At 43.2% G+C, this 25,852-nt stretch overlaps 1 protein-coding gene across 2 annotated transcripts; it reads left to right on the top strand.

Moving 5' to 3' along the window:
- The first annotated feature begins 2,683 nt into the window (after positions 1-2,683).
- Positions 2,684-24,285, top strand: LOC114011187 (uncharacterized). Of its 2 annotated transcripts, XM_055803371.1 has the most exons (5): positions 2,684-2,713; positions 2,962-3,528; positions 12,157-12,695; positions 13,990-14,056; positions 18,909-24,285. In XM_055803371.1, exons 2-5 carry the CDS (start codon positions 2,973-2,975, stop codon positions 20,426-20,428), a joined length of 2,682 nt encoding a protein of 893 aa, XP_055659346.1. In that variant the 5' UTR covers positions 2,684-2,713; positions 2,962-2,972; the 3' UTR covers positions 20,429-24,285. The 2 variants fall into 2 exon arrangements, with proteins under 2 accessions (XP_055659346.1, XP_055659347.1); XM_055803372.1 differs by lacking the exon at positions 2,684-2,713 and having other exon boundaries at positions 2,839-3,528.
- Positions 24,286-25,852: the final 1,567 nt, after the last annotated feature.

The raw sequence follows: 25,852 nt of genomic DNA, 5'->3' as shown, positions 1-25,852 counted from the left end.
TTCGTTCTGGGTTGATGAGCTGGTTTGGAGCAGCAGGGCAGTTTTGAAGCAGTTACCCTAGTCTTCCTCACCTATCACATTCAGTTCTGGTGCTTGCAGAGGGGCTCCCTTTTGGAGGAACCTAACACATAAGCTCTTTTCTGGACAGACGCCAAATGGGCACCAGCCAGCGCCTGACTGCAGAGGTAGGGGTCCAGACCAACTCTGTATGAAGTTTAATCATTGCGAAGTCTGAAGTACCCTCCTCAGACTGCACACGGTGTGGTTGTAGGAGCCTCCTTACTTCCTCCTTTGATCTGAGCCACCCCTGTTGTGCTAGTGAACACAGCCAATCTGCAAAATGCCACGGAGAGAAAAAAAAATGCCTCGCACCAAACCGTCTTGCAAACACGTGAAGTATGGACTTTCCCTGCTTACTCAGAGTCTGTGCAGGGAAAACCGGCAAGTGTGGGGTAGGTATTGTTTTATGTGTATTGACTTACAAGTCACTGACTTCAGTGTGGATCTTTGGCAAGTTTGCTGGGTGACTCTGTGGCACCTATGCAGCAGTAGACAGTGCCTGCAAATAGTGTCATATAGCTTATATGCCAGATACTAGATATCAGCAGAACATATTTTCTTTATTTTTTCTCCCCCCATTTAACTGATGCACAGTTTCTCAGTCACAAGGGATAGCATACACATATTTATGCTGCTTGTCATTTCACACTGCTGCATTCTGCAGTATAGGCACTTCCAAAGTCAAAATGCATGAATCAGTACTCTTGTTTGCACTATCACTGATACAGTATTTGACTGTACAAAGGCTTTTTATTTTTCTGCAAAAAATAGTTATTAAGCTTCAGGTTTGAAGTTAAATTCTGTTCTTACTTTTCCCAGCAGTACATAAACACCTCAATTTCAGTAGAGTTGCTCTTGATTTGTGCTGTGACTGAGAACATCATGTCCCATGTCATTTCATAGATTATTAGCCTGCAGGTGTAGCTGTTCTGGAAATTATCCCAAACTCTATAGCTTTTCTATGTCATTTCTGAAGATGATCCAAAGATGAGTTTGCATCTTAGGTAGCTTTGTATGCACTGGCATGGATCCCCAAAATAATACCACTGTGGTAGCAATGCGTTGGCTGCAAAACCTATCAAGGAGCCTGAGAAAATACAGAGGTATTCATTCATAAGAAAAAAATAGTTCACGCAGAGCACCATACTATCACAGCTGGGCTGTGGATTCCCTGGAGGGGCAGCTTGTGAGGGTTTTTCTCTACTTATTTCACGTCTGTTTGTGGTAGAGGTATTGGAAACCATAGGAAAACCTAGCAGCTCTCAGCAGTAGTTGACCCCGGAGTCCTACTTCAGTTGAAGTTCAGGGCAGAGTCTAGGAACTATCGGGTGTTTCATGTAGGACTCACTCTGGCAGGGCTTCCAGGTTTCCCTGCCCCAGGCAGGATCGATGCAACCTGGCAGGTCACCAGCCCCGCAGAATTCAGCTGGGGGTACCACCCCACTGTGTCTGGAGCTGCTGCTGCTGCACAGCATTTCAGTTTTGACCAGCTCGTATTTTTGCAAGAAATAATGCTCGGTCAAAAAATGGCCAGCCAACTAGTTGTAAGTGATGTATTTGGTATGCTTTTTCTGTAGCAAGGGAAACAGTAAAACAGCCAGTCTAGATTAAAAAAAAAATGGAGATTACCAACTAGTTTCAAATAAAATTTGTAGGGAAAAAAAGAAGAGTGTGCTGTTTCTCCTCTTTCCTGTGTAAGTGATAGCAAAGGGACTGGGTGATAGCATCCCAAAGATACTCTGAGGGGGTGGGTTTATGTGTGTGTGAGCCCATGGCTGGAAGGAAGCTGAAGCTAATTAATAAATAGTATTTTCTGTATTTGTTCTTCTCTCCATAGCTATTGTATCTGTGCTGGCCAACTTCCCAAAGACAAAACGCGGCCCCGCAGTCAGTGCTGAAGTGGACACATACTTGGTGTCGCTTTCCCCCAGTAGCATGTGGAAGAGATTAGATAAGTGAGGTGGCTCCTGCTGCGGGGAGTTATTCACGCCTCGGAGCACTTGAAAGGTATGCTGATTCTCACACTTGGGTGTGAGCGCTGCCAGAACGGGGTCTAGGAAAGCTGCTTTATCAAAAAGCACTACACACTGCCACAGCCGCAAGGCTGATTTAAAGTCAAAATCAGCCCCCCGCTTCGGTTTGTGCTGCGGCGATAGGCAGCCCAAGAGAAAACGCCAGCTGCCGATCGCGGTTATCTTTGATGTAGGTACCTGGCAGTCAAAGCGAGAACCAAAAAATCCAAACTGCCAATAACTTTTTCCAGCCGCGTGAAGTTTTCTTTACTGGAAACTGCGTCTCGCACCTACTTTATTCCTGTTGTTTTGGGGTATTTTTTTTTTCAGGAGAAATAAAACCACTCGGACTGAAAGTCAGCTTTTCAAGGGGCGTACACATCCTTGCCGGGCGCCTTGGGAGAGCACCGGGAAGCGCCGGCGGGAGCCGCGGGGCAGCCCCCTCCTCTGCCCTGGGCAGCCGGGAGGGGCTGGAGGAGCGAAGGAGTTAAAGGGAGGCGCTTGGGAAATCTGATGCTAACGAAGCCCCAGGAATGTTGCACATTTCCATTCCCCTCCAGCTTTCGGAGGAGGTCAGTCGCCGCTGCGGGCAGCCGCCCCGAGGAGCCCAGCCCCGAGCGCTGCCCCGCACCTTCCCGCAGGTGACGCCGGGAGACGCCAGGGAGGGAGGGGACGGGACGGGACGGGGCGGGGAGGCGGCGTGGAAAGTTTTCCCTGCGTTTGGCGTGCTCCGGCGGGACCTGCGAAGCCGAGGGAGCGAGGGACGGGGACGGGGTGGGCTTGCCGGCCGCTCTGCGCGCCCCGGGCTCGGGGCGGGGGGAGCGGCGGGCTCGGGCCGCCCCGCAGAGGGGCAGACCCCTGACCCGCCGCCGCCTCTCCTCTCTTGCAGGGCAGCCGGAGATGCCGGGGAGACGGCTGTGGTGGGCGCGCTGCTGGCTCGGCGTCTGCCTCTCGCTGCTGGGCGCGGGGGGCGCCGCCGCCGAGCCCTGCCGGGCCCCCCCCTGCGGCGGCGGCGAGGCGCCCCCGCCACCCTGCCGCGGGGCCCGCTGCGTCGGGCGGGCCGGCCGCCCCGCGCGCTCCTTCCTGCACACCGCCACGCCGCTGCGCCCGCCGCAGGGCAAGGCGCCGCCCGCCGCCCCTCACGCCGCCCCGCCGCCCGCCGGCGCCACGCACCCCGCCGCCAGGGGGGGCGCGCCCGAGGCCTGCCCCGGCGGGGACTGCGCCGCCAACGGCACCCGCCGCGACTGCCAGGGCCTGGAGTGCCGGCTGCCGCCCCGCCTGCGCCCGCGGCCCCGCGGCCCGGGCTGCGCCGCCCCCGCCGAGGGCTGCCCCGAGCCCGCCCTGCTGCGCGCCGCCGACAGAGCCGCCCAGTTCGCGGGGGACGACTTCGCCTACGCCGCGCCCGAGCGGGGCGGCGGCGCCCTGGGGGTGCAGCTCACCTGCGACGTCAAGCCAGGTGCGGGGCGCCCTGAGGGGCCGGGGCGGCGGGGGGGCTCTCGGCGGGCTCCAAGGGCTGCGGCCGCCGGGCTGAGGGGCGTCAGCAGCACGGGGAGCCCGGGCGGCTGCACCGGCCCCCCTCGTTCTGGGAGCACCGGGGGGCAAATCCAGCATCGGCCTTCGTGCTGTGTGGGGAACTGCTGCCCTGGCTCCCTCCTCTCCTCCCCTTCATCCCCCCTCCATATGCACTTGTCCGTGTCAGAGACCTACAGACGAAACGTGGCAACACCTTTTTTAGTGCTGTTTTTAAATACATGTAAGACTTCTAACTCTCTCTCCTCACGCTCAGGCATTTCTGGCAGTTTACATTTCTAGCAACATCATACAAGGCTTTTGTGGGGCACGTGTATCTTCCACACCCAGGATGGTGCTGTTGGTAAGAAACATGCTGACAAGTTATCTTGCTGTAATAGCCAGCAAAAAACCCTCCAAAACCCAAAAAAATCAGTTGCAGAGCCGCTCTTGCTGCGCATCATTCGGAGCACTTGTCTATTGATTGACAAGAGCACAGCTCTGGTCAGTTCGGTATCCCTGCAGGAAGCCAGGTATGTCCGTGGTTATGCTCACAGGTCAGCAGAAGGTGTTGTGTAATTGCGTGGGATATGTGGATTTACCCACATGAAACACATCAGCAGATCTTGAGTGACCACAAAGCAGTTTGGGTTCTGGTTTAATGCCTTATCTGAAAGTTATAAAATGTACGAGGAAGGGTGATTTATTTTATTCCCTTGACATTAAAAGCTAATGGAAAGCATGAAGATGGTAATTTAAACTTTGTCACATCTGTGAGGCTAATCTGAGGGCTGTGGCTGCTTCAGACACCAGAGCACATGCCAGACCTCATTACCAGTGTCTACTTAGTGAAGTGACATCTCCTCCAAAGCAGACTTGAGCACTTAGTGGCAGTTCCAGTCCCAGAGCTGAGATTCCCCCTACCCCATGCCTGGTGTAGTGATGTTGTCAACCGTCATCTTGCCTGATGTTGCTCCCAGACGTCTTACAGAACCTCTGTATGCTCTGTGACCAAAGATGGACAGAAAACAGAGAAGTCAATATGGTTAGCCTCCCTTTTCTCTTCTTCTTTGCACATTCTTTGTACTATCATCATAACTTCCATGCCCCCCTTTTGCGAAAGAACCCAGGATATCTGCATTGTTTTTGTCCTTACCGAAATCCATCTCTGTGTAATACAAGTCCTGGCAAATAATCAGAGCATTCTGCATGGACAGAAGGCACTAATCCTTCTTGGATGGTGCTGAAAGCAGACTTGCTGGAACTCCATGAAAGTCTTGCAAAGAGCATCTGGCTCAGTACGACCTGTCTCCAAACATCCTCTTATTCTTTGGCTGTCTTCAGAGGACCCGGATCAGTCTGTGCTGCCCAGTCTCCAGTACCATCAGCCCTTTCAGCTAACATGGTGAGTTGCATGCAGCTCTCATCTTCTAGGCCTTAGGGTTAGGTCCTCAGTCCCCTCTGACATGGGTGGGTCAGGGGAAAATGGGGTAAGGGAAATCAAAGCAGAAGGGTTGGAGAGTGAAGATGCTGGGGTTTTTTGAGACTTGATGCAGAGTTCACTGTACTTTTTCAATTTTACACTCTTTGCAGGCCTGGTGCCAGGTGAAGTCTTGGAGGAATGGAAGCATAGTTAGATGTTTCCCTTAAGAAAATCTTTCAGTGCATCCAGAATGGATTATACCTTATGGCCATGGCAGTCATGGATATGTGCATTCATCTCCTTCTTGTGGCAGGCTGAAGCATCTTGTATGTTGCAGGGAAAGCAGCGTACAGCACTCCCCACTAAATCGCATAATCTCACGGAAGGCACTGTCAGCGTGGAAACACACAGTGAACAAACCTGTGATAATGCATGAGCTTCCATGTGTGAGAGAGATTCTTCAGATGAGGACAACTGCACCCTCAGAAGTTCTCCCCTCTCACTGTTTCTGCCTTGTGGCCAGTGAGTGACATCGGTTAGCACCAGCCCATGCCCAGGCCTGCTGTAGTGATCATGGCTGCAATTGGTGTGTGTGAGACCTACTGTAGACATACATTTCTCCAGACTGGACAAAGAACATATATACGTTTTGCCCATTCCAAAGACTGGACCCAGGCCTTCACAAGGCAGCTTTCTCTCCTAGGAGTTGAAGAATAGCATACTGGATTCATCAACATCTAGCAGATATTCCATGTTCCTGCCATCGGGAACAAAAAAAATAAGCCATGTTGACAGTCTTTGGTTTCCTTTGAGTCAGTTTACAAATAAGCATCCAGTATTCTGCTCTGCCTGCAATCTCTTAACATTCTCTGTGTTTGCCTGAGACCACCTTTTGAACACAGGTCAGCGGGTTTCCTGCGTTAGTGCAGATAATACCTTGTTTGCTCCTCATTTGCAGCTGGAGTGGTGGGTCTTGGAAATGAGCATGGTTCAGCGTAGCAATTCCAGCATGGCTTGTCACCTAGAACAAACAGAACAACATAATGTGATAATCAGACATCTAATGAGGGGAAATGCATTTACAGTTGTCCGGGGAGAGGTGTTATTCAAACAGCATGCAGTGAACGTGACAGGGCAAATGCAGGTAAGGATCATGAAGAGCATACTGCGGTTCAAGTCTTCTAAAGAGCCCAGCTAGGGGAGACTTGGGAGCTCACTCAAGAGCTGTGCCTAGTCTGTGTGGTGCAGATGGTGGCTTTCCTGCTGTTAAATTTTGTGGATAAATCTCATTATGCAGGTGTGGCAGGAATCTGTCTTACAGATGTGCAGCACAGATGTAACTTAATGGAGAAGAACCAGATTCAGCGAGAACTTTCTGTTCTGTGGTGGTCAGTAGCGTGTGGGAACCAGCAGGAGTTCCTCTGAAGGAAATCTAGGGACCTCTTGAGTGCAACAGTGAATATGCTGCAGACAGGCTTAGCTGAGCTCTTGGGATTTTGGAGGTTAGTCAGAGTGTACAGTGTTCCCAGTCCTCTTTGCAGTGTCTTGTGAGATGAGGCTGCTCCGTGTGCTCAGCATGTGACTTAACTGAGCAGAAGGCAAAGAAAATACCACCGTATTTTTTTTTCTGTGCACAGCACATCTTTTGCAATACTGCACAATGATGTCTATACGTTTTATGGACAGCGCAGGTGTATGCTTCCAGCCCAGGCAACCATACATTTATTTTAGCCTCCAGGAATGCGTCACACAGTTGGAAAGAACACATTTATGACAGATTATCTGCCACCTCTGCATCCTTACCCATACACCTAACTCTTACTCAGTCACCCCAAAAGAGGAGGTTTCTCTGACAGCCATGTGCAGAGAATTAGTCTTGGAGATTTCCAGTGTTTTCAGATCAAGGATAAAGGTATGGTTAATTCCTGGTGGAAGAAAGAATTAGCCTTTCAGTTTCACATCTAAGGTGCTGTAGCTGAAAACAGAGGAAACCATCTATTTAAGAAGAAATAGATCAGTGACTGTTCCCATCTTTCTCGTTTTTAGGGGAACACTTCTGTCGCACTTTTAGGCCAGCTGCAAGGGGTGTTTCTTTGCTGTTGACATCTCCTCAGACAGTAGGGGAACTGGAATATGCTGCCTAAGGCTATTTTTCCTGCCTGTATTAATTCACCATCCACAGGTGGAGACCTGGGAGTCCACCCCAGCGTATGACTGCCAGGCCTGTGACAGTGCATGAGGAGATTTGCAATGATTCTTCAGTCACTGAGAGAACTCCCTCCAGTTTACCTGGTGAAGGCTGTGTTTTGGTGAGCAGAATAATCTTTTGTTCAACCTGTTGTGTGGCCCCGTTCCTGTGAGGTTCAGTCTACTTGAATGCTTGCTGAAGACCATGTCTGATATCAGGCCTCCAAGGTACAGGCCAGTATCAGGGGCTCTACTTTATTCCCAGCACTGTGTGTTTGCAGGCTCATCTGCATGAGACAGGTGACTTACTCTCACCCAGCTGCCTGCCAGAACCAGCACAGCCCTTCTGTGGGGATCACACAAACAGCTTCATCAACTTTTCAGCCAGTATTGCCAGCGCCACAGCTACTATCTGGAAAGCTCCTGCCAACTGCAGCTGAACCACCACTTCTGTTGGCCAGGTGAAGATGCTGGAGTGCAGACTTGTACTCCCTTTTGAAGTCAAATGAGCCCGTTCCTTTGCAAGATAGTCGCTGCTATTTCTTAGCAGCATAGTGAGTACACCTTCAGATGAAAGGCTGGTGTCCCAAAAGAAGAAATGCACAGAATCTATTTTTGTTGTCTTATTATTTTGTATTCCTCCATGTTTCTCTCCTCATTCATTAATTGCCATTAAATCCTTATTTTTTCCTATCAGACCCATCTTTCTGTTCTTTTCTTTTGGGCAGACTTCGCTGCAGCTGTGAACACCTACCTGCATATGGGCAAAATAATGTGCAGCTGCACATCTCATACTTGGCGAAACCTGGTGAACAAGGTTGTAGGTTCTCATGCTGTTGCTATCTGTGCACTAAGCAGTGCCTGCAGCCCACTGCTGTCATCTCCTGTGGTTACCAGGAGTGACTGGCACTGTCAGATGGCCCTGTGCTCTCGGGTCTCAATCAAGATCTCACCTTCCCTTCCTTGCAGTAGGATGACTTGTAGCCTCTGCTCTTTATGCAGTGTCAGACTGTGCCTGAGGGCTACTTTTTCCCCTGCAGCATGCCCTCAGGGTGATGTGTCCTTCCCAGGCATGCTAGGGAAATGTAGCAGAGGTTCGTATGTGATAATATGTTGAACTATGGATTGGTCCTGGAAGCATGGAATAGATGTGGGCAAAACAGACCTTGCCATGACTGGTTGTGGTGTGCATGTGCAAGGAAAGTAATATTGCATCTGTGGTCGTGAGAACATTTGAGTGTTGCTAGTGGGTGTACCTGTTGTCTGGGCAGTGTGGAAAGGTCCTTAAGTGGGATTGCTGGCATCTACTAATGTGTGAAGATCACTTGCAGTGGAATTATAATTTTAGACATGCCTGTGACATCCCCATCTGACATATTCACTGTGCCTTCCCTTTGTATAGTTGAATGGAGAGAAACAAGGCCACATTTAGCGCACTCTGCATCTGAGCTATTTTAGATTTCTACTACAGAGTTCTTCTGGCAAACAAGATACCACTTCTGCTTAATTGAATGCAGTTTATTTTCAGCAGAGTCCTCTCTTGTGCAAGAGCGTTGTTACCCTCTCTGTTGCTCTGGCATTGGGAACTGCCTGTAGCACTGACTGTACTGTGCAGTGAAGGGCCTCTTGTACCAGTAATCATAAGTTTAGTCGTACTACTGCAAAATGTATAAAAATGAGAGAAAATAACAGTCACAAAGGATTTTTTTAGGCCTTGTATTATCACCAGCTGAGCTTTAGACAGCCCAAAGGAGCAAAGCTAAGTTGAATGACTGGAATGTAGCTGTTGTTACAAAGTTCTGGAAGGTGGTTTAGGGCAGATATAATAGAAAGCTGACGGTCCATCATGTGAGTAGGCTTCACTGCAGTCAGTACTTAAAATTATAGCTGTTACTGCCAGCAAGTCAGGCAGTTACTGGTGGAAGACAATGCTCCTTAAGTGTGTGCTTAAAAGTAAGCTCTACTTTGTCTCTTACTGAATCAGGGCTTTAATTAACCTTTCTTTGCTCTAATAATTTGGCTTGTGTGAGTGAGAAAAGCCCAGATTCCCAGGATGAGAAGAGCTCAATAACCCTGTCTTAGAAGAGTCTATATTCTCCCCACCTATAATAAATTTGTGATGGCTGGAATAATTCAAAATGTTATTGTTGTTGGTTCCTGAATCTCAGCCACTGAGGACTGATGGAAAAGTGGTTTTGGGAAAAAATGGTTTGGTAATATGTCCTTGACTATAGGATTCACTCCCTCTCACAGTTCCCCCAAGGTGGTTCCCTGGGCTGACTGTTAGGCGGTGCAGTTGGACTTTTCCTCACTCCTGTGAAGGTTATTTCTTTTTTCATGTTTCATTGAGAAAGAGGGTCAAAAGGCCTAGAAAGGGGGAGTTTGATGCTGTTACTTTCATTACTGTTTGTTCTTTATAAACCTGTATTTGTTACAGTTTCAAGCATGAAGACAAGATCTTTTCTTTTTGAAGTTACTTGTAAAGGCAGACACACACACAGCTCATTCCACAGAAAATGTGATGGCTGTTAGTACAATGTAGCAGTTTTCTAGGGGAATGCATTTAGATGTTAGATTTTCTGATAGTACAAGAATACTGTGCTCATTATTTACTGTGTTTATATTTAGCGATAACTATATTGCAATACTAGCATGGAGCCCTGTTCTCATGTGTGATCCCAGCATGTAAGAATATTAATGCGGGACAGGAGGATGAAGAAAACTTACAGGGAGGTCTACCAAGAAACAATTAAGTAATGGTAGTTAACATGGTAGCTAAAGCCTTAATATGCCAGCTTTGATCAGCTATTTTTCTAGGTGCATATGCTTTATTTAGCCAGGTAAGGGCCACCCTTTTCCTCACAGACTTCCCATCTGCTTTGAAGTGATGCATTGGTGTAGTCCTTTTGCACTGTGTTATCACTTATATAGCCAAAATATTTGGCAAAGACCTGTGCTGTACTGCCTGTATCCTCAGTTGTAAGCCAGACTTCTGAGAGCAAAAGTTTTGTGAAAAGGAATTTGTTAATGTCTTTCCAGCCTCAAGCACAAGTGGAGCCTCTATAGGCTGATGAAAAATCTTGATAGGTGGTCACAGAGTTCTTGTAACTCTTTTGCTGCCCAGTATCTGTCAAATGTGGGCTGATTTCAGTCAAATTTGACAAGGAGCAGAGGTATTAGAAGTAGGCAAAGTTGTATAAACTTTGTAAGAGGTGATTCAAAAGAGGAAAGAGTGGAATATGAGCATCTGAAAGTTTGCCTCTAGCTGTTAATACTTTCAGCTGGTAGGACAAAAGCAGCTTGGTTGTTGCTCTGTATTCTGAAGAAGGGTAATGAAGGAGTGCTACTTATTTAGCCAGTCAAATGGAAGACACAAATCCACAGAAATCAGATGACATTGGTTCTGCTTTTCACAGAACTTGTTCACGTTAGATGGAAGGAGATCTGGGGGTATAATTTGCCACATACTTAAAAATCTGGAATTTTCAACTCGTATGGGGAGTGTGGGCTTTCCCGGATCCTGGTCTTCACTTTCTCAAGTCCAGGATCCTGCAAACTACCTTAATATTTAAGTGAATAGTGAAAAATAAATATTAATGTGTGCCTTATGCTGTGAATAAAAGTAACTAAACAGCAAAATATTGTAGGAACTGTAAACAGGAACTGGCTATGGTCTTTTTCATTGTCTCATCCTTGATGTTCTGCACTTAAAAAAAGAAAATTCAATGCTGCATAAGAACAGGTGAGTGACCATATGGGATTCAGGATTTTCTCTCAGGCAGCACCTAGCAGTGGATACTGTGGAAAGCATGGCATGATATTTGCCTAGATCATTTTCCCAGCTCTGGCAGTTTGTTGTTCAGATTTCCTGAACATGATTGATGCCTATGTAGCTTTTAGCCCCAAATTGATTGTATCTTATATACTGAGCTAGAAACTTTCTGGACTTGATAGAACTTTTAACATGTATTGAAACTTTTAATGTCCCCTAATTCTTGTATTAGAAGAAAGAGCGAAGAGTCTTTAGGACACCTGTAATATAGCGCAGTAGTTTGGTTTCTTATTTTTTTGTTTGCCCGAGCCTGAAAAGTCCTACCTATTTTCTCATATTGTAGCAGTATCATATGTTAGATTTTCCTTGCTGCCCTTTTGTGAACTGTTTGAGTTCTGTGCCCTTTTTTGACATGGGGAAGCAATACTGCATGCTGTATTAAACATGCTCTATTGATTAATGTCATAATGATACATTCTTTTCTGTTAATGTATTCCTCTTCTAATTAGTCCTAGCATTTTATTTGCCTTTTAGACCCATGTTGGGCACTGCACTGATGATTACGTGGCTCTGTAGCCCAACATCTGTATCTAGATGTATGTAATTTCCAACTGGTAATAATAATCTTAAAAGTACAACATCTGATATGAAAAGTTTAGGGTTTTTCTTCCAGCGGGTGCCTTGATTTCACCTTTATCTCCTTTGAGTTTCTTCTTGCCATTTCATTGCTGCTACTCAGTATCATAGACACCTTTTGCAGCTCTTTGCAGTTGACCTTACTTTTACTACCCTTAATAGCTTAGCATTCTCAGCAAGTTTTATCACTTCATTTTATTGCCTCTACAGTGAGAATTGACCATTTAGTCTTTACTGTATTTGAACATGTATATAGGAATGATCACTCTGTTATGGAACCCCATAATATAAATGATTAATTTATGCCCTGAAGCAAGGGGCTGTGATGATGACTTCTTTAATGTCTACAACTATAAATGTTGTTGCAGATGAAATGGGAAGACCCTGTGGTCCCATGAAGGGGCTACAAAGATAGTAGAGGAACTGGCCTTATAATCATGACTTGAATTTATTGAGATTTTTCATCAACTTTTTAAAATTTGAGATCCTTTGAAGAGGTAATGGGGCAAGCTGGAAAATTACTTTTCTTGGACAATAATTGATCATTTGTATTTCAGGAGAAAATGAAGTTCCATCTGAAGATGCCCTAATACTACAGCTGCACCTTGCAAAAGGGCATGAGAAATTTACTGAAATGCTAAAAAGCCAACAACAGATCATTGTCGATTTGCAGCAAAAACTTGCTGAACAGCAGCACATATTGGTTAGCCAGCAACGTGAGATTCTCGAACAGCAAAGAAAAATGTATGAGCAAATGGACCTGATCAAAGTCCAGTATGGTATGCTTTTTGATACAGTGAAGCAAATGTCATTTCAGAGTTTGCAAGAAGATATTCAAAACTATTTTGAAAGTCATCTTCAAGGACTTCAGAATCAGGTCAGAAATCATCTCCAAAAGTCATACTCTGTGCATAAAGTAGAAGTGGATGCAAAAGTGATTAACGTTGGGGAGTCTTTGCTGGACTGTGGCCTTTGTGAAAGCGATGAATTTTGCAACTTCCAAAAGACACCTTCACAATGTGAAAAATGCACATTGTGTCCTGCTGGTTTTTTCCAAATGGCTGAGTGTTCTGCAAACTCTGATCGGATTTGCCAGGTGAAATATGATCCTGTATTTTTCAGTTATTGCTTATGAAGTATTGTGTTGGACATGCTGGGATAATATTCTGGAAATAACTACTTGGAGAGCTAGAAAGATCCGGTTTGAAGCATGTGTTTTACCAAACGTGTCTATGGCACTTCAAAGTCTGCCTGAAGTTTTTTGTGGGTTTTCTCTTTACCATTTACTGCTCTAAATGGGGCACTAGTTTGTGCCCATTGGGTGTGACGCTTTCCCAAACCTGACAGCTGGCAGGACTTCGATTCTTTTCATCATGGTAGGAAAAGACATCCTAAAACATGTATACTTATGCATGCTAAATTTGTTTATTTAATCCCCGTCCACTCTACAGAAACTTCTAGACATCTGTGAAAAGCAGAGGAAAGCTTTACTAAGCAAAACTAGAGGTCAGATATTTATTTATAATTTTGGAAATAAAAGTTATCAGTTAAAACAAATCTAAAAATGGGTTCCAGCTTAAACGTAACATGAACACATACAAAAATATGGAACATAGATGCTTTAACTGTTAAATACTTTTTATTATAAAACACATTTTATTATACTATACATAAGCAGCATGTAAGCAAAATAAGCTGGTTCTTCAGTCACGTTCTGTTGTTTAGAAGTTCTAAAATACATGGAGAGCTTGATATGTAAAGCAGTGTCTTGTTTGACAGGTGTGACCTAAGCCCAAGATACCAAGAAAGACAACCTGAGAGAGTCTGTCCGGTTCCCTCTCTGCTAGTCTCAGTTTTCTTTAATGCTAGCGTTTAAATGTAAATGTAGCCTGTTATTCTTTCCTGTCTGCCTGCCTTAAGGAGAAAGGAGGGCTGGTTAACAGGAAAAACTACTTTATCATTTACCTTTCTTGTGTGTTTTTTGGTTAGCACCTCCCTCGCAGAGTAAATGTCTTTAGGAGCTTTTCCTAACTCTGTCTCAGTTGGTCTTAAGGACACTGTAATAATTGAGTGATGCATCGCTCTGGAGGATGTGGTATGGTCTTACAGATCATGTATCATAACAAGCGTTAGTTGTATAACCAATCCATTTAGCTCAACTGCACGCTACTAGCTTTCTGTGGACACCACGCAGTCTTTTTGGATACCTTGTTAAAACATGTGACAAATCCAAAATTAGTTGTCTTGCTTCAACATGCTTGCAGGATCAGCCCCCTCTTCACCCTACATATACCTTTTCCTGGCAGGTGTCACAGAGCCTGAAGAAGTGCCTGTTTCACATTGTAAGTTGTTGCATTGAAGTGTTTGAATATGATTCTTGTGATTTACAGGACAGAGATGAATGCACTGAATCTCCAAGCATTTGTGGCGAGAGGATAAAGTGCCTGAATACTCCAGGTAAGTTGTATTCTCTGGTAATTAAAGAATGAAGATAATTAGGTCTTCAGAAACGGGCCAGAAAGACAGGAACTCAGGCCTGTATGTTTGTGAGTAATGACATGCTCGGCTTGCTGGAATCAAAGGGGTTGAAAAACACTCAGCTGTGAGTTGATGGTGGGCTATGTAGGACATAATATCCACTAGGACTGTCGGATGGTCCCTTTTACCTTATTTCTGTGGGGTTTTTTTATGTTTAGGTTTTAATTTTCACTTATGACCTGACTTTCTTTTTGCTTATTATTATTGCACCAGTTACTTATGCTGGTGCAAATGGGGTCAAAATCAAAGGTATTATTCCTAATGGAGAGAAATAGTTGTCATTTTCCTTCTGCTGCGCTGGGGTAGATATTTGATTTGATCTAATGAAGGTTCTTATAAGGCCTTCCTTCATTAATCTTATTCTCCTTTAGTAACAATATTGTCAAATACTGAGGAACGATCAACAGTTTCCATCATTTGCAGGGGCTTGGGGAAATTTTTCAGGCATTTAAGAACAGATTTGATAGAAGTTCTGTACTGTGGACTTCGCCTTCATTACTTTTCATGGCAGTCGGACACAAAAGAGCAAAATTAATAGACATACTGAGCAAATTATGTCCAGGTGCTAGGTTTATTTTTACTTGTCTAATTTCTGGTCAGCCAAAAAATATTGAAAGGAATTCTGTGATCAAATAGAGCATTTCACCAGCTGTGATCTCTACCTAAGGGCTCCCAGTCAAATAACTGTGGGAGAGCTTCACTGGGTTTTATGTTTTTCCTCCTCTAGACTTCTTACTTGCAAAAAGAGTGTCTGTCTGAGGGAGAAGGGCTGTTTTCAGCTGATTATGAGTGATTTTGTACTGTTCCTGCCCTGCCACTGATGGAGAAAAAGTGGGAGGCAATTGGTCCTGGGAAAGGGTTAAAAGAGGACATGGGCTCACTTACATTATCCCAGCATCCTCTGGGCAGGAACTGTGGTGGGTTGGATGGTATTGCTACAAACACCACATTAACTACAAACGCCACAGGAAACTGAAAATGACTAGAGGAAGAGAGCACTTAGTGTCCCTTATGTGGTGAGTGCTGTAGAGGGTATACCATCAGCCTTACAAAAGAAGAGGCGAGACACTTTTAGACAGCCTTAGTGGTGAGCAGTTAGAGGCAAGACAGCTTAGGGTACAAAATTTGAGACAGAGCATTGGAAGGGTGTAAGGCTTTGTCTCTTCTTTATGTCAGACTGGGTTTGGTTGAGTTGGTGGTTTTGTGGAAGGAAGCCCACGAAGCCCCAGCCCTAGGAAAGGAGAGCCACCAATGTGGTAGTCATTTGGTGTTGTGTAGTCTGTGGGAGAAGGAAGGCTGTAAGGAATTTATCCAGTGGGTTCTGTGGTGGGGGGACCCAGACCATGAGTGGCTCTGTACAACTGCTGGAGAAAAGTAAGTGAAGGCAAAATACTGCCAAGAAGCATACAGACAGTGGTGGTGTGTCAGACCACAGAAAGGCAGTAGCGATGTCTTTGAAAGGAAAGGACTCTTCCCTTGATTCCTCTTCTCCTAATGGTGGTTTGTAAAGATGTGAAAGCAAACTAGTTCCATTCACCTGGGTCGGGAATCGATGTCCTGTCAATGTCATCCCTGCCTGTCATGGAAGAGAGCATTCTTCTTATTTTTTGTTAGAGAGGACTGCTACTTTCAGTCCTCTGCTCATGATAGCTCATTATCTCATACAAGTGCAATCAACATGTCAAAAGGGAGGCTGAAACTGCATGTCTGTTTTGGGTAATGTGGGAGAGATATGGATGTGATCTGACATACGAGTTGCAGATGTTGTATGTGGTTTCTTGAGCTGCACGCTAAGGTTGTTGCATCTGTAGCAACTCATGTTCACTGTACAGTGTGAAGGGAGACAGAGCAAATAACAATAATGAACCATGGGACTAGAAGCCTCTCTTTCTTCGTCCTTTACTTTCCTCTACATCATTCCTTCTTCCGTGCTGTTTTTTCTTGCTTTTATCTAGGATGAGAGTTGTTAGGTTATTTGACTAAAGGCTAGTCATCAAGGAGAAGTGACAGCTGGAGGTACTTCATCAGCAAAAATGGAATCCAGTGCATCATTTCCTTCTTAGACAATCATGTGGGAGTGGTCAGATTGTTATCTTTGGTGTGAACCCACCAAGTGGAGGCAACCAGAGATGTTCTCCCCAGAATACCATGCAAGCTAAAGAGGACTTACTGTAGAACTTACTGTGGGATGCAGGGGGAAGAGGAATGAGAACGTGGACAGATAGCCCTCCTTTGTAATTGGCCACGTTGATTTGTGATGATCCGAATTTGACAGAGAATGTTTAAAAAGAGATGGATTCCCATACTTAATCTGCTTGAATGTCACCTTTGCATTAGGCAGTTATGAGTAGTAACAGCAGAAAAATGTATGCATGACTTACTCTAATTACCTTGCAATTGCCAGGCCTTCACGGATGATGAGGGCTAGTGAATGTGCTGCAAAGGCACTCACTTTCATAAAACTGGCTTGAGTACAGCTGGGCTGCTCACTGTTAAAACGGGTGCAGCAGTGCCCAGAGCAGGACTCCCACAAGAGGTGGGAGAGAGGTGGTCAGGCAGTAAAGAGAAGTAGGAAGCAGTCACAGCATGCTGCTGTGCTGGCTTTCTGATGTTTGGCTGTCATTGGCTGCTTGACCTCTTCTGGGCAAAGGGTAGGATGTGGCTGTTGCCACCGTGTCCACAAGACAAAGTGGCCTGTGTGCTGCTTTGAAGTCACCTGTCTGAAGTACATGCAGGGGGAACACCTGCTGCAGATCTAACCAATAAAAGACTAGACAGCAAATTGGTGAGATTAGTCACCACATGTTTTTGTAAAACTAGATATTTATAAAAATCTCTAAATATACTTTCAAATATTTTAAAGAAGCAAATAGCATAAAAAATTTCTAGGTACTACTGCAGATCTTCTCTGCTACGTGAACCAGGTGTATCTGTGCACTCAGCAGCAGTCCATCCAGTGGTTCTCAGTGAAGGGGGAGACATTGCTATGAGAAGTAGAACTGGTTAAGTGTCATGTGAGCAATTACACCATGGTTAAAACTGATTTCAAAAGGAAAGTTTGTCTGTTTGGGTTTTTTTCTGTATTCCTTCCAGAATGTTCTTAGTTAAAAAAATTTGGTCTTTTTTATTTGGCTTTTGTTTCTTGTAAAAAAAAAAGCCAGACACTTTCAGGGGGAACAAAAAGTGTTAAGTTTCTCATGACTTTTTTCAAATGGAAGAATCTTACTGTTCTGCGGTGAGGTCTTTTGAGAAAATAATACCTGATCTCAGAAAGAATGTTCTCACATCGTAAATTGTATAGTCCTACATGTCAGTGTTAGAGGAGAATCATTGCTTAAGTAAATGAAACAAATAGACAAAGAGATATGAGGGTGATATACAAAGCCTGCATAAATTGACACAGTTTCTGGTGTTCTCTGCTGAATAATGTAGTATCAGAAGTGAATTTTAGCCAATATTCTGACCTCCCTTGTGGGCCAGGTGCGTGTGTACTGCTTTGTCTTGCAGTTTGCAGTATGTGTGGTGTGCTTTTCTGCCTGCATCAGCCGTCCACATAGCCAGCTCCACCCTGGGGTTAGCAGTGGAGAAAAATAGCTTGTTGGGGTCCATGTCAAATGCTCCTACTCCCAGACTAAGAGCAAATCCCAGACCAGATATAGCAAGTTTTCAGCTGATAAATAAAGGAAATGTATGACACAGTATTCAGATAGTAAAGGATGTTTAAGAACTATAACAAAGATGATTATTAAGTTTTGATTATAGTGGTAAAAAAGCAGAAGCAAGTGCACTAGTGATTAAGCTTTGAGGCACAAACTGCAAGTGGTTATTCTCTAGGGTGCCTCAAATCTTTTGTGTTGATTTAGATCCTGAAGGCTCTGTGCACAAAGGTTTCGGGCACTAGTCGCTCCAGCTGGAGGCATTGGCAGCTGGCAGTGCTCTTGGAAAATTGCCATAGAAAATTACAGGCTGTTTTTAAAACCTGCTCTTTGGGTGTGCATTCTTTGATCCACTGAGGTCATGGTGTACCATTTAACAGCACAAAATTGCTTTATGTCAAATAAAGTAATTTCAAATGGCACCTTTAGATATTCTCTTTGCTGTTTGCAGCAGTGTGTTATTTTAACTTCAGAGTATCACAACCACTGCTGTCCTGTGTCTTAGGGCAGTGATTTTCCTCCTTTTAAATGTGTGGACTTTTGCATAATGATTTTAAACAGCAGGCTTTACTATTTTGTTTTTCCTACTTGTCTCTTCCAGGTTTTTTCAAAACTGTACACAGAATGGCTGGGGTGCATGGCCCTTAGGTTGAAAAGCACTGCTTTAGCAATCACAGCTACAGCAGAGCTGTACCATAACATGGCTGGGCGGACAGTGCACGTTTCTCCTTGTATAGGGGAACTCTCCATCAGCTGAAAATATCTGTGCTGCTCAGTGCACCAGTTAGTCACCATGCCCTTTACCTCAGGAAGGGAAGGGAGCATCTTTGGAGCAGTAGCATTGTGTCTGATCCATTACAGGTTTTGGTTAGAATTGCCCCAGTATAGCTCCTTTCCTGCTCTAAACTGCTGGACTTGGCTTGGACAAGGTGAGTTACGCCTAGTATTTCTGTTTGCTGTCAAGGCTCATTTAATAGCACAAAGTGTTCTAACATCATTGTTTTCTCCCTTATGATTGGATGTTATCAAAGATACTTGATATGTGTAGCTGTAGACTTCTTATTTTTAGTATTTTAAAGATATTTCAATAAAAATTGTCCATTTCCTGTGAACAGGTGGTTTCCGATGCCTTGGAATTGCTGAGAAAGATGCAGCTTTGGGAATGTGTGGAGAGGAATATTTCTTTAATAAGGAAATGCAGGAATGCCAAGCGTGTTTAAAATGTGAAGATGGAGTTGTGGCCATGCCTTGTTCCACTGTCAGTGACACGGTTTGTTCAGCAACTAGTGAAAACAAGCTCTCAGAGTCTTGGGCTGCAAACATCATTCTACCTCCTGTAAAGTCTGGTGTCTCTCAGGTCTACTCTGGCTTGGACTTGAAGATAAAGGGAAGGTTTCCGTGTGAAATCCTATCTGTTGAAGATAACAGCCTGGTATTCAGGCAGCATGGTCTGTTGTGGACTGACCTCAATTTTGCAGTAAAGCACAACTGCAGGAATTTTTTGCAACTTTCCTTAAAGCTCAATGGCAGTGAGGAAGGCTACGAACTGAGCGGTGTTCGCATTGAACAGCCAGAAGGGAAGTATTACCAGAGCACTAGTTTAAGCAGTGCTGCTGAAGTGGAGCCCAGCCAAACTCTTTCTGTGTATTTGAGGAGCCCAAATCAATTCTGCAATCAAAGTAAAGACTTAAATATTTATGATCTTAATACCCCACTCAGTTTGTTTTGGTTGTCCCACGACACAGGTGCTGTGGCACTCAGTGCACAGATGTCAACAGCAATGCATTACCAAACCAACTATCGACCTGCCTTTAAAATAATATCTGTTTCTGACCCTTACATGCTAAGTTTATCTCATGATGGCAGAGCTATAAAGTTCACTGAAACCGGTGTTGTCAAATTTGTGTTCCACCAAGCATTGTATTCCATGGGTCATACATGTGTCCGGGAGGGCTTCTCCTTAATTTCTTACATCAATAGGAACGGTACCAACAGAGAATTAATTAATGTATTTAAATCTGGGGTAAATTACAGAGACACATCAATATCTGCTTCTGGGGCTACAAAAGTTGGGGCTGGAGATCTCATAAGCTTTGAGATACTTTCTCCTGCACAGTGTAATGTTCGGTATTTTGGAGATAGTTCTGGAATCAGTATGTTTAGCCTCATCTGGATCCCTTCAGCAGTTTCTAGTGCCATATCAGCCACAGTTTCTGTTACAGGTCTGCCTACTGGAGCTGTGAGAAACAAATTACTGGATTTCACCCAGGTCTCATCCAATGAGAAGCAGATACAGCTGGTTTCTTCTGGACAGCTTGCTCAGAAGTATTTCATTTTCACTGAGAAGGGAGTTGCCAGCCTTGCATTTAACTTAAAGTTAATCCACTCGTGCAATGTGCTCAAAATGACTCTCAATCAGTTGACCATGGATCACATGCAACCCACAGCAATTGCTCAGCAGATTGGAGGTCAGATGCCAGAGGGAAGCATATGGACCAGTGTGTCCCTCCGTGCATCTTTTGAAGTACGTAATGGAACACTAATATCAGTTTCTCTTGACTGTGTGCGTGGAAGGATCAATCAGATCACTCATGAACATGGAACCAGTATATCTATTTTATGGATTTCCTCTTAATTTCTGTACAGTGAAGTTAGCACAGAATTGGGGTTTAAATTGTATTTGGATTATACTCTGATTCTGTACATATTTGACACCTTATATGTGTTGACATGAGCACATTGTCCCACTAAAATGGTCTCAGTTATAGGAATATTTAAATATAATCTTAATTGAAACATCAGTATTTAAAGAAAAAAGGGCTTTCGGTGTTCCAATATTTTACTTCTGTTAACATCTTCAGGCAGGGGAACCTTGAATTCAGATCAAACGGTTTTATTTTTAATAAAGCAGTCTCTTCAAATTGCTTATTTCTGGACCACAAAAAATTGCAGGTGAGGGTAAACACATACCTTTTAGTACTGCAACTGAAAGCAGCATGGCCACATAAAGGAAGCCTGCTTTCAGTTTCTTCACTGGAACAGGCTAATAACAAGACTAGAAGCACTTTGAGGCTAAGTTGTCTAGATCTTGTAAAATATTGTGCTTTCTATAAATGGGGAGAACATGCCTCAAACTAGAGGTGCTAATATGGTAACACTGGAGTATACATGCTTAATATTATGGAAGTGTACCTGGGTCAAAGATAGAACACTTCTTACAACAAACCCCATGGAAACTAATAACTGTTGTAAATTAATTTGGAAATAATCTACATTTAAATAATTTGGGAAGGCTTTTTCCCCTTTTAGTTTTGCCTGTGAAGAGTTGCAGGTGAGAAGGAAGGCTAGGAGACAAGAAATGAGTATTAAAAGAACATCTTGAAAATGAGACTTTTGGAAACGAAACAAATTTTTATTCCATTCCTTATAAATGACAAAATATTTTTCTGACCAAAAAGGAACACCATTCACAAGCATATTTATTTTGCCCAACAGGTACTTAATTTTAAAAGATTTTTTTTTGGTCTTATTACATCACTCAGTTTATTCAATGAAATGGCATATTCAGGGACGCTGAATTTTGTTTTGTTCCAACTCTTCCATCAAACTATTCATTCTTTTTCTAATCTATATAGAGTGTTTTCTCTTATTTTCTCCTTTCTCCTCCACAAATACTGCTTCACTTTCCTTTCTCATTTATTTTGTTAGGAGTAAATGGTATGCCCTGTCATGTAGCCCTCAACTCCTTCCAGCCTTCTTATACATAGATGTATGTATGTCACATATATAATTATAGAAGTGGGACGTTTATAACGCACTTGCAGGCTGTCTTACATTAACCTTGCTGAAAGAAGGAATATTATGCACAGTACAACTTTAATGTAGGTGACTGTCTGAGTATGTATATCTGAAATATATGTACTTTCCTATGCTCTTCACCTGTTTTGGAGTTTGTCACGCTGTTTTACTGTACAGTCTCCTCCTATAATTTTCTGTAAAAGAATGAACCCAAGTGCAAGACTTCTGTATGGTGGTTCTGCTTTTACTTGTAACTTTATAACTGTGTCCTAAACTATTATTTTTCCATCGTCTTTTTTTTCTTCAAGGTTATACTCAAAGATGCATGCTTAGGACAAATTGTTCTCTTGGTTCAAATAGAGTTTTTCTTGCTTTCAGCTGCAAAGTCTAAGTAGTCCATCACAAGATACCTCATTGAGCCAGAATAAGTTCCACAGTAAGTTCAATCCTGCTGCCCACCCTTGATGTTTGTGACACACATCTCGGTGCCTGTGTTCAGCCAGACTGTCATTCATTCTCGCAGGGTCACAAGGAAGGATGAATTAAAGCTAATGTTAAAGGTGTTCAACACTTGCAAAATACTGTTATTGTTACAGAGGATATTTTTTCTTAGAGAAAGACTTCTGGAATGAGAAGCGTGTATATCTGTTATATACAGAAGAACTGCATTACCTAGGAGCAGAGCAGTTTTTCTGGATGCTTCACTCTGGAAGTCTACTGAGACTGAACAAAGATGAAATGCCACAGCAGTTAAAGTTTTCTGATACGTCCATCTGCTTTCTGCAGAAGGATGCACATGATGTAAGAGGAGCTCTGCAGAAAGCAGATCCGGGGTATTTCTAAGGTAAGATTTCAGGGGAAGATAATGTTGGAGAAGGCTCAAAATGATACTCTTAGGATTTTAAAGGCAGCTAAGAAAGTCACCTTCTCACAGACATAACCCCTTTTTTCCCTGTGTTGTTTTGTGCTATGCAGTTGTGTTAAAGGCTGCTACTTCCCAGTATAAAGAGTCATTCTAGATTTAAACCTCTGTGGCAGGTAACAGATATCAGAATCTGATGTTAGACATAATCTGGTACATCTTCAGCAAAGTGCAGGTGTTATTTGAATATAATAAACATTTGCCTATATATAGCATGTAGCAAATCTAATGACATTATTTCTGTGAGTATGCTTTATTTGAGTGAGATTGTGTTACCAGTGGAATTGCCTGAATATGGAAAGACTGATGCTCAAATTCAGTAATATGCACATTGGCGGTACTTGCATTTAAAGGCACCATTATTAAAGGATGGAGAAACTACCAGGGAGGTACAAGTGAACATTATTACAGCTAAGAGAGATTTCAGAGTATGAATTCTTCAACGTAGTAAATCTTCTTGGAGGATTCTGGGGTGAATGCCTATAACTGCCCTTAAATTCAGAATAGATTTTTAGATGCGCAGTAGCAGAAATGCAGTATTTTGCATCCATGTGGTGGTTATAATGCATCTAATACTGTTTTGCTAATGTCTGTGATAAGGTACTTGTGATGAAAAAATTCTTACTAAATATGTAGTATTAATTGCAACTTACAGCAAGTTTAGCCTGATTTCAAGCAAGAAAAGGCCAATCGTTTGAACTTCTTTTACATCTCTCCCTTTCAGGGGAAAAAAAAGCCTGAATCCATACTTCAGGCCACTCACTGACCTTGGCCGTAGTAACATGAATTTGGAGTGAGTGTGTTGGAATCTGTGGATTTATGATAGCCTAATTAATGGCATAGTATATAGCCTTTGCATCTATGAAAATGATATATATTGCTTCATACCATGCAACATTAAGTGGTGCACTATGATCCTAAATAAGATGAAGTTGAACAGGAATCAGACAATGTACAATGAATGCTAATTTCATGGCAATTACCCCTTTTGCTATAATAAATTGCATGTTTTATTGACAGATATCTTAATTATATTTACAACATCTGAACTTTTTTATTCTTTTTTTTGCATATGGTTTCTTTCTATTAGTAGCACAATATAATACTGTGAAGTACAGAATTAATTTAAAAACTTTTTCTTTTGCATCTTTTGATACCACATTCATGAATATGCTTAAAATAGCTGGAGACAGTCTCTCCAATCCTTTCTGCCAGAGAGTGTGTCTAATGGAGGTATTAATGGAGTAACAGAGTAAGTATGAGCCTGGCAGAATCCAGCTGTGCAGAAAGAGTTGAAGTTAATACATCCAGGAAGACAGGTGGTTATTTCACTAATAACCAACAGGTTGTTATAGAAAACTTGACCGTTACAGAAGGAAAATAATTTAGGTTGTATAGTCCTGCTCCTCATGCAAGAGGAAAAAGGATTTTGCTTACAAAAACCTGCATTGTTTTATATTGTGAAACATTTTGCAAGTTCAAAGATTTTACCTGAATATTTTTTATTACCTATACAAATTTTTTATGCTTTCTATGAAGTCAAAACTGGGCAGAATATGGTAAGTCTATTTTAATATTGTGGGCTCTTCCTCTGTTTTGTGTTCTGCAGATTGCAATACACTATGAAAATGCCACTAGTTTCAAGTGGTGATTTTTTAATGAAATTTCTTACTTTGAAATATTACCTTGTTTTAAAAATACTGGTTAGATGTTTGCCTCTGTTAATATTATATTGTAATACGTTTTAAGAGAACTTCACTGAAATAAACCAATAAGGCTTCACTGGTGTTTTTGTTCTGTTCTGAGAAAGACTAATTGCAGCTGTTGTAATTTTTACCACTGACTCTTTTTGGGCCAGGATTTCACAGGTGTTACCTGAATTAGTTACCTGTGTTTGCTGAAGTGGCACTAAACGAGAACACTAATAGTACAAATTTCTAGAGATCATCTGGTCTACATGTTTTATGTTCCCACTGTTGTAGGTCTGAGAAGATGAAAATTGCACTTGATGCTACTATACTAATACATGCTTGTATCAAAAGAGCAGTAGGGTTTATCTTGGTCATTGCTACCAGCGTAGTAATACAGAGGAGAAAAATGAGAATACATATTTTTAAAAGAAGAAATTGGTCCTGCCTTGGTGCTTCCTAGGCTCGTTGTCATACCCGGAAGCTTTGACAGTGTTGTGGGGGGTCCTGATCAGACCTTTGCAGTAGCACAGCTGTGCTTTTGTCAGTCTGCGCAAGTTAAAGCTCACGTGTTCTCAGTAGAAACTCTTCATGATTATTTTAAATTGTACAACTGTTTCTTCTTTTTGGAGGTGTTACTGTTTGTGAGGTCTGAATGAAAGAGAGGTTCTGTCAAATGACCTCTGTTTAGAAATCATTTTGAGACAGATTCCTCCAAAAAACAATTTGAGACCAAACTGGTATTTATTTCGGCCTTTTCCATTAAAAGCAAGAAAGAGGAATTTTACATTATGTGTTTTTCATCAATTGCATTTGTACTGATTCAAAGGGCTTGAAGAAATAATTCCTATAAGAAGGGGATTACAAACATCATTAACCTAGCCTAAATTAGCCAAGGATGAAATTCAGAGGAAGGAGAAAAGTGTTTATGAAATACTGCTGAAAACAGAACCGTCCTCCTCCAGGCTGGATCAAAAGGTGCCCCTGTTCTTCTGGCCTTCAGCAGCTGATACGGTTTATGGCCTTTTCGCAATAGCCCAAACCATCTTAATCTTTGACTGCTGTGTACAATGGCTCTCCCAGATTCACCTTGTGTTTCTCTTCAGGTGTCTGATGTTCACCTGTACAACATCCATACACACGTGTCTGGAAGCACGCTGTGCGACCAAGCTTGGTGCTGCATGAAGGGTTTGCCTTGCAATAAGGCTCAGGAGACATGAACTGTGGCAGTGGCAGTGCCTGTGCCGCCTGACATGTATGCGTGACCTTCAGTGTCTGGCTCTGGAAGTATGAAAGCCAAATGACTGCAAAAGGGGGATCCAAGAAACTCTTGTTTGCTTTAAATAATAGGATCATTACTGCTAAAGCAGTTTTTTTGCCAGCTGCAGTTTGTGCAGCTTTCTTCCGTCCTTCCCTGGAGCTCTGCAGGCGTGTTGTGACCTGCCGGATTGCATCTTTTATTTACAGGCTCTTCAGAAAAGAAACTAACTGCACTCCAGACAGTCTAGTGCAATCTTGTTAAATGGCATCTCTTGAAAGTAGCCTTAAAAACCTGGATGTAATTTCCTCACTAGAAGGGTGTTAATGCCTGGCTTTAGCAGAAGCTTGAAGTATGTTAAAATACATATATACCCTTGGGTTATAGAGAGTT

This window comes from Falco peregrinus, chromosome 5, assembly GCF_023634155.1.
Source record: "Falco peregrinus isolate bFalPer1 chromosome 5, bFalPer1.pri, whole genome shotgun sequence".
In the NCBI taxonomy this organism is placed as follows: domain Eukaryota; kingdom Metazoa; phylum Chordata; class Aves; order Falconiformes; family Falconidae; genus Falco; species Falco peregrinus.
This window is presented reverse-complemented; position numbering and strand designations above follow the sequence as displayed.

Excerpts from the sequence above, each read along its gene's own strand:
- LOC114011187 (XM_055803371.1), top strand. The coding sequence starts at position 2,973 with ATGCCGGGGAGACGGCTGTGGTGGGCGCGCTGCTGGCTCGGCGTCTGC. Across the intron at positions 3,529-12,156 it reads CACCTGCGACGTCAAGCCAG|GAGAAAATGAAGTTCCATCT; the intron begins GTGCGGGGCGCC and ends TTTGTATTTCAG. Across the intron at positions 14,057-18,908 it reads AAAGTGCCTGAATACTCCAG|GTGGTTTCCGATGCCTTGGA; the intron begins GTAAGTTGTATT and ends TCCTGTGAACAG.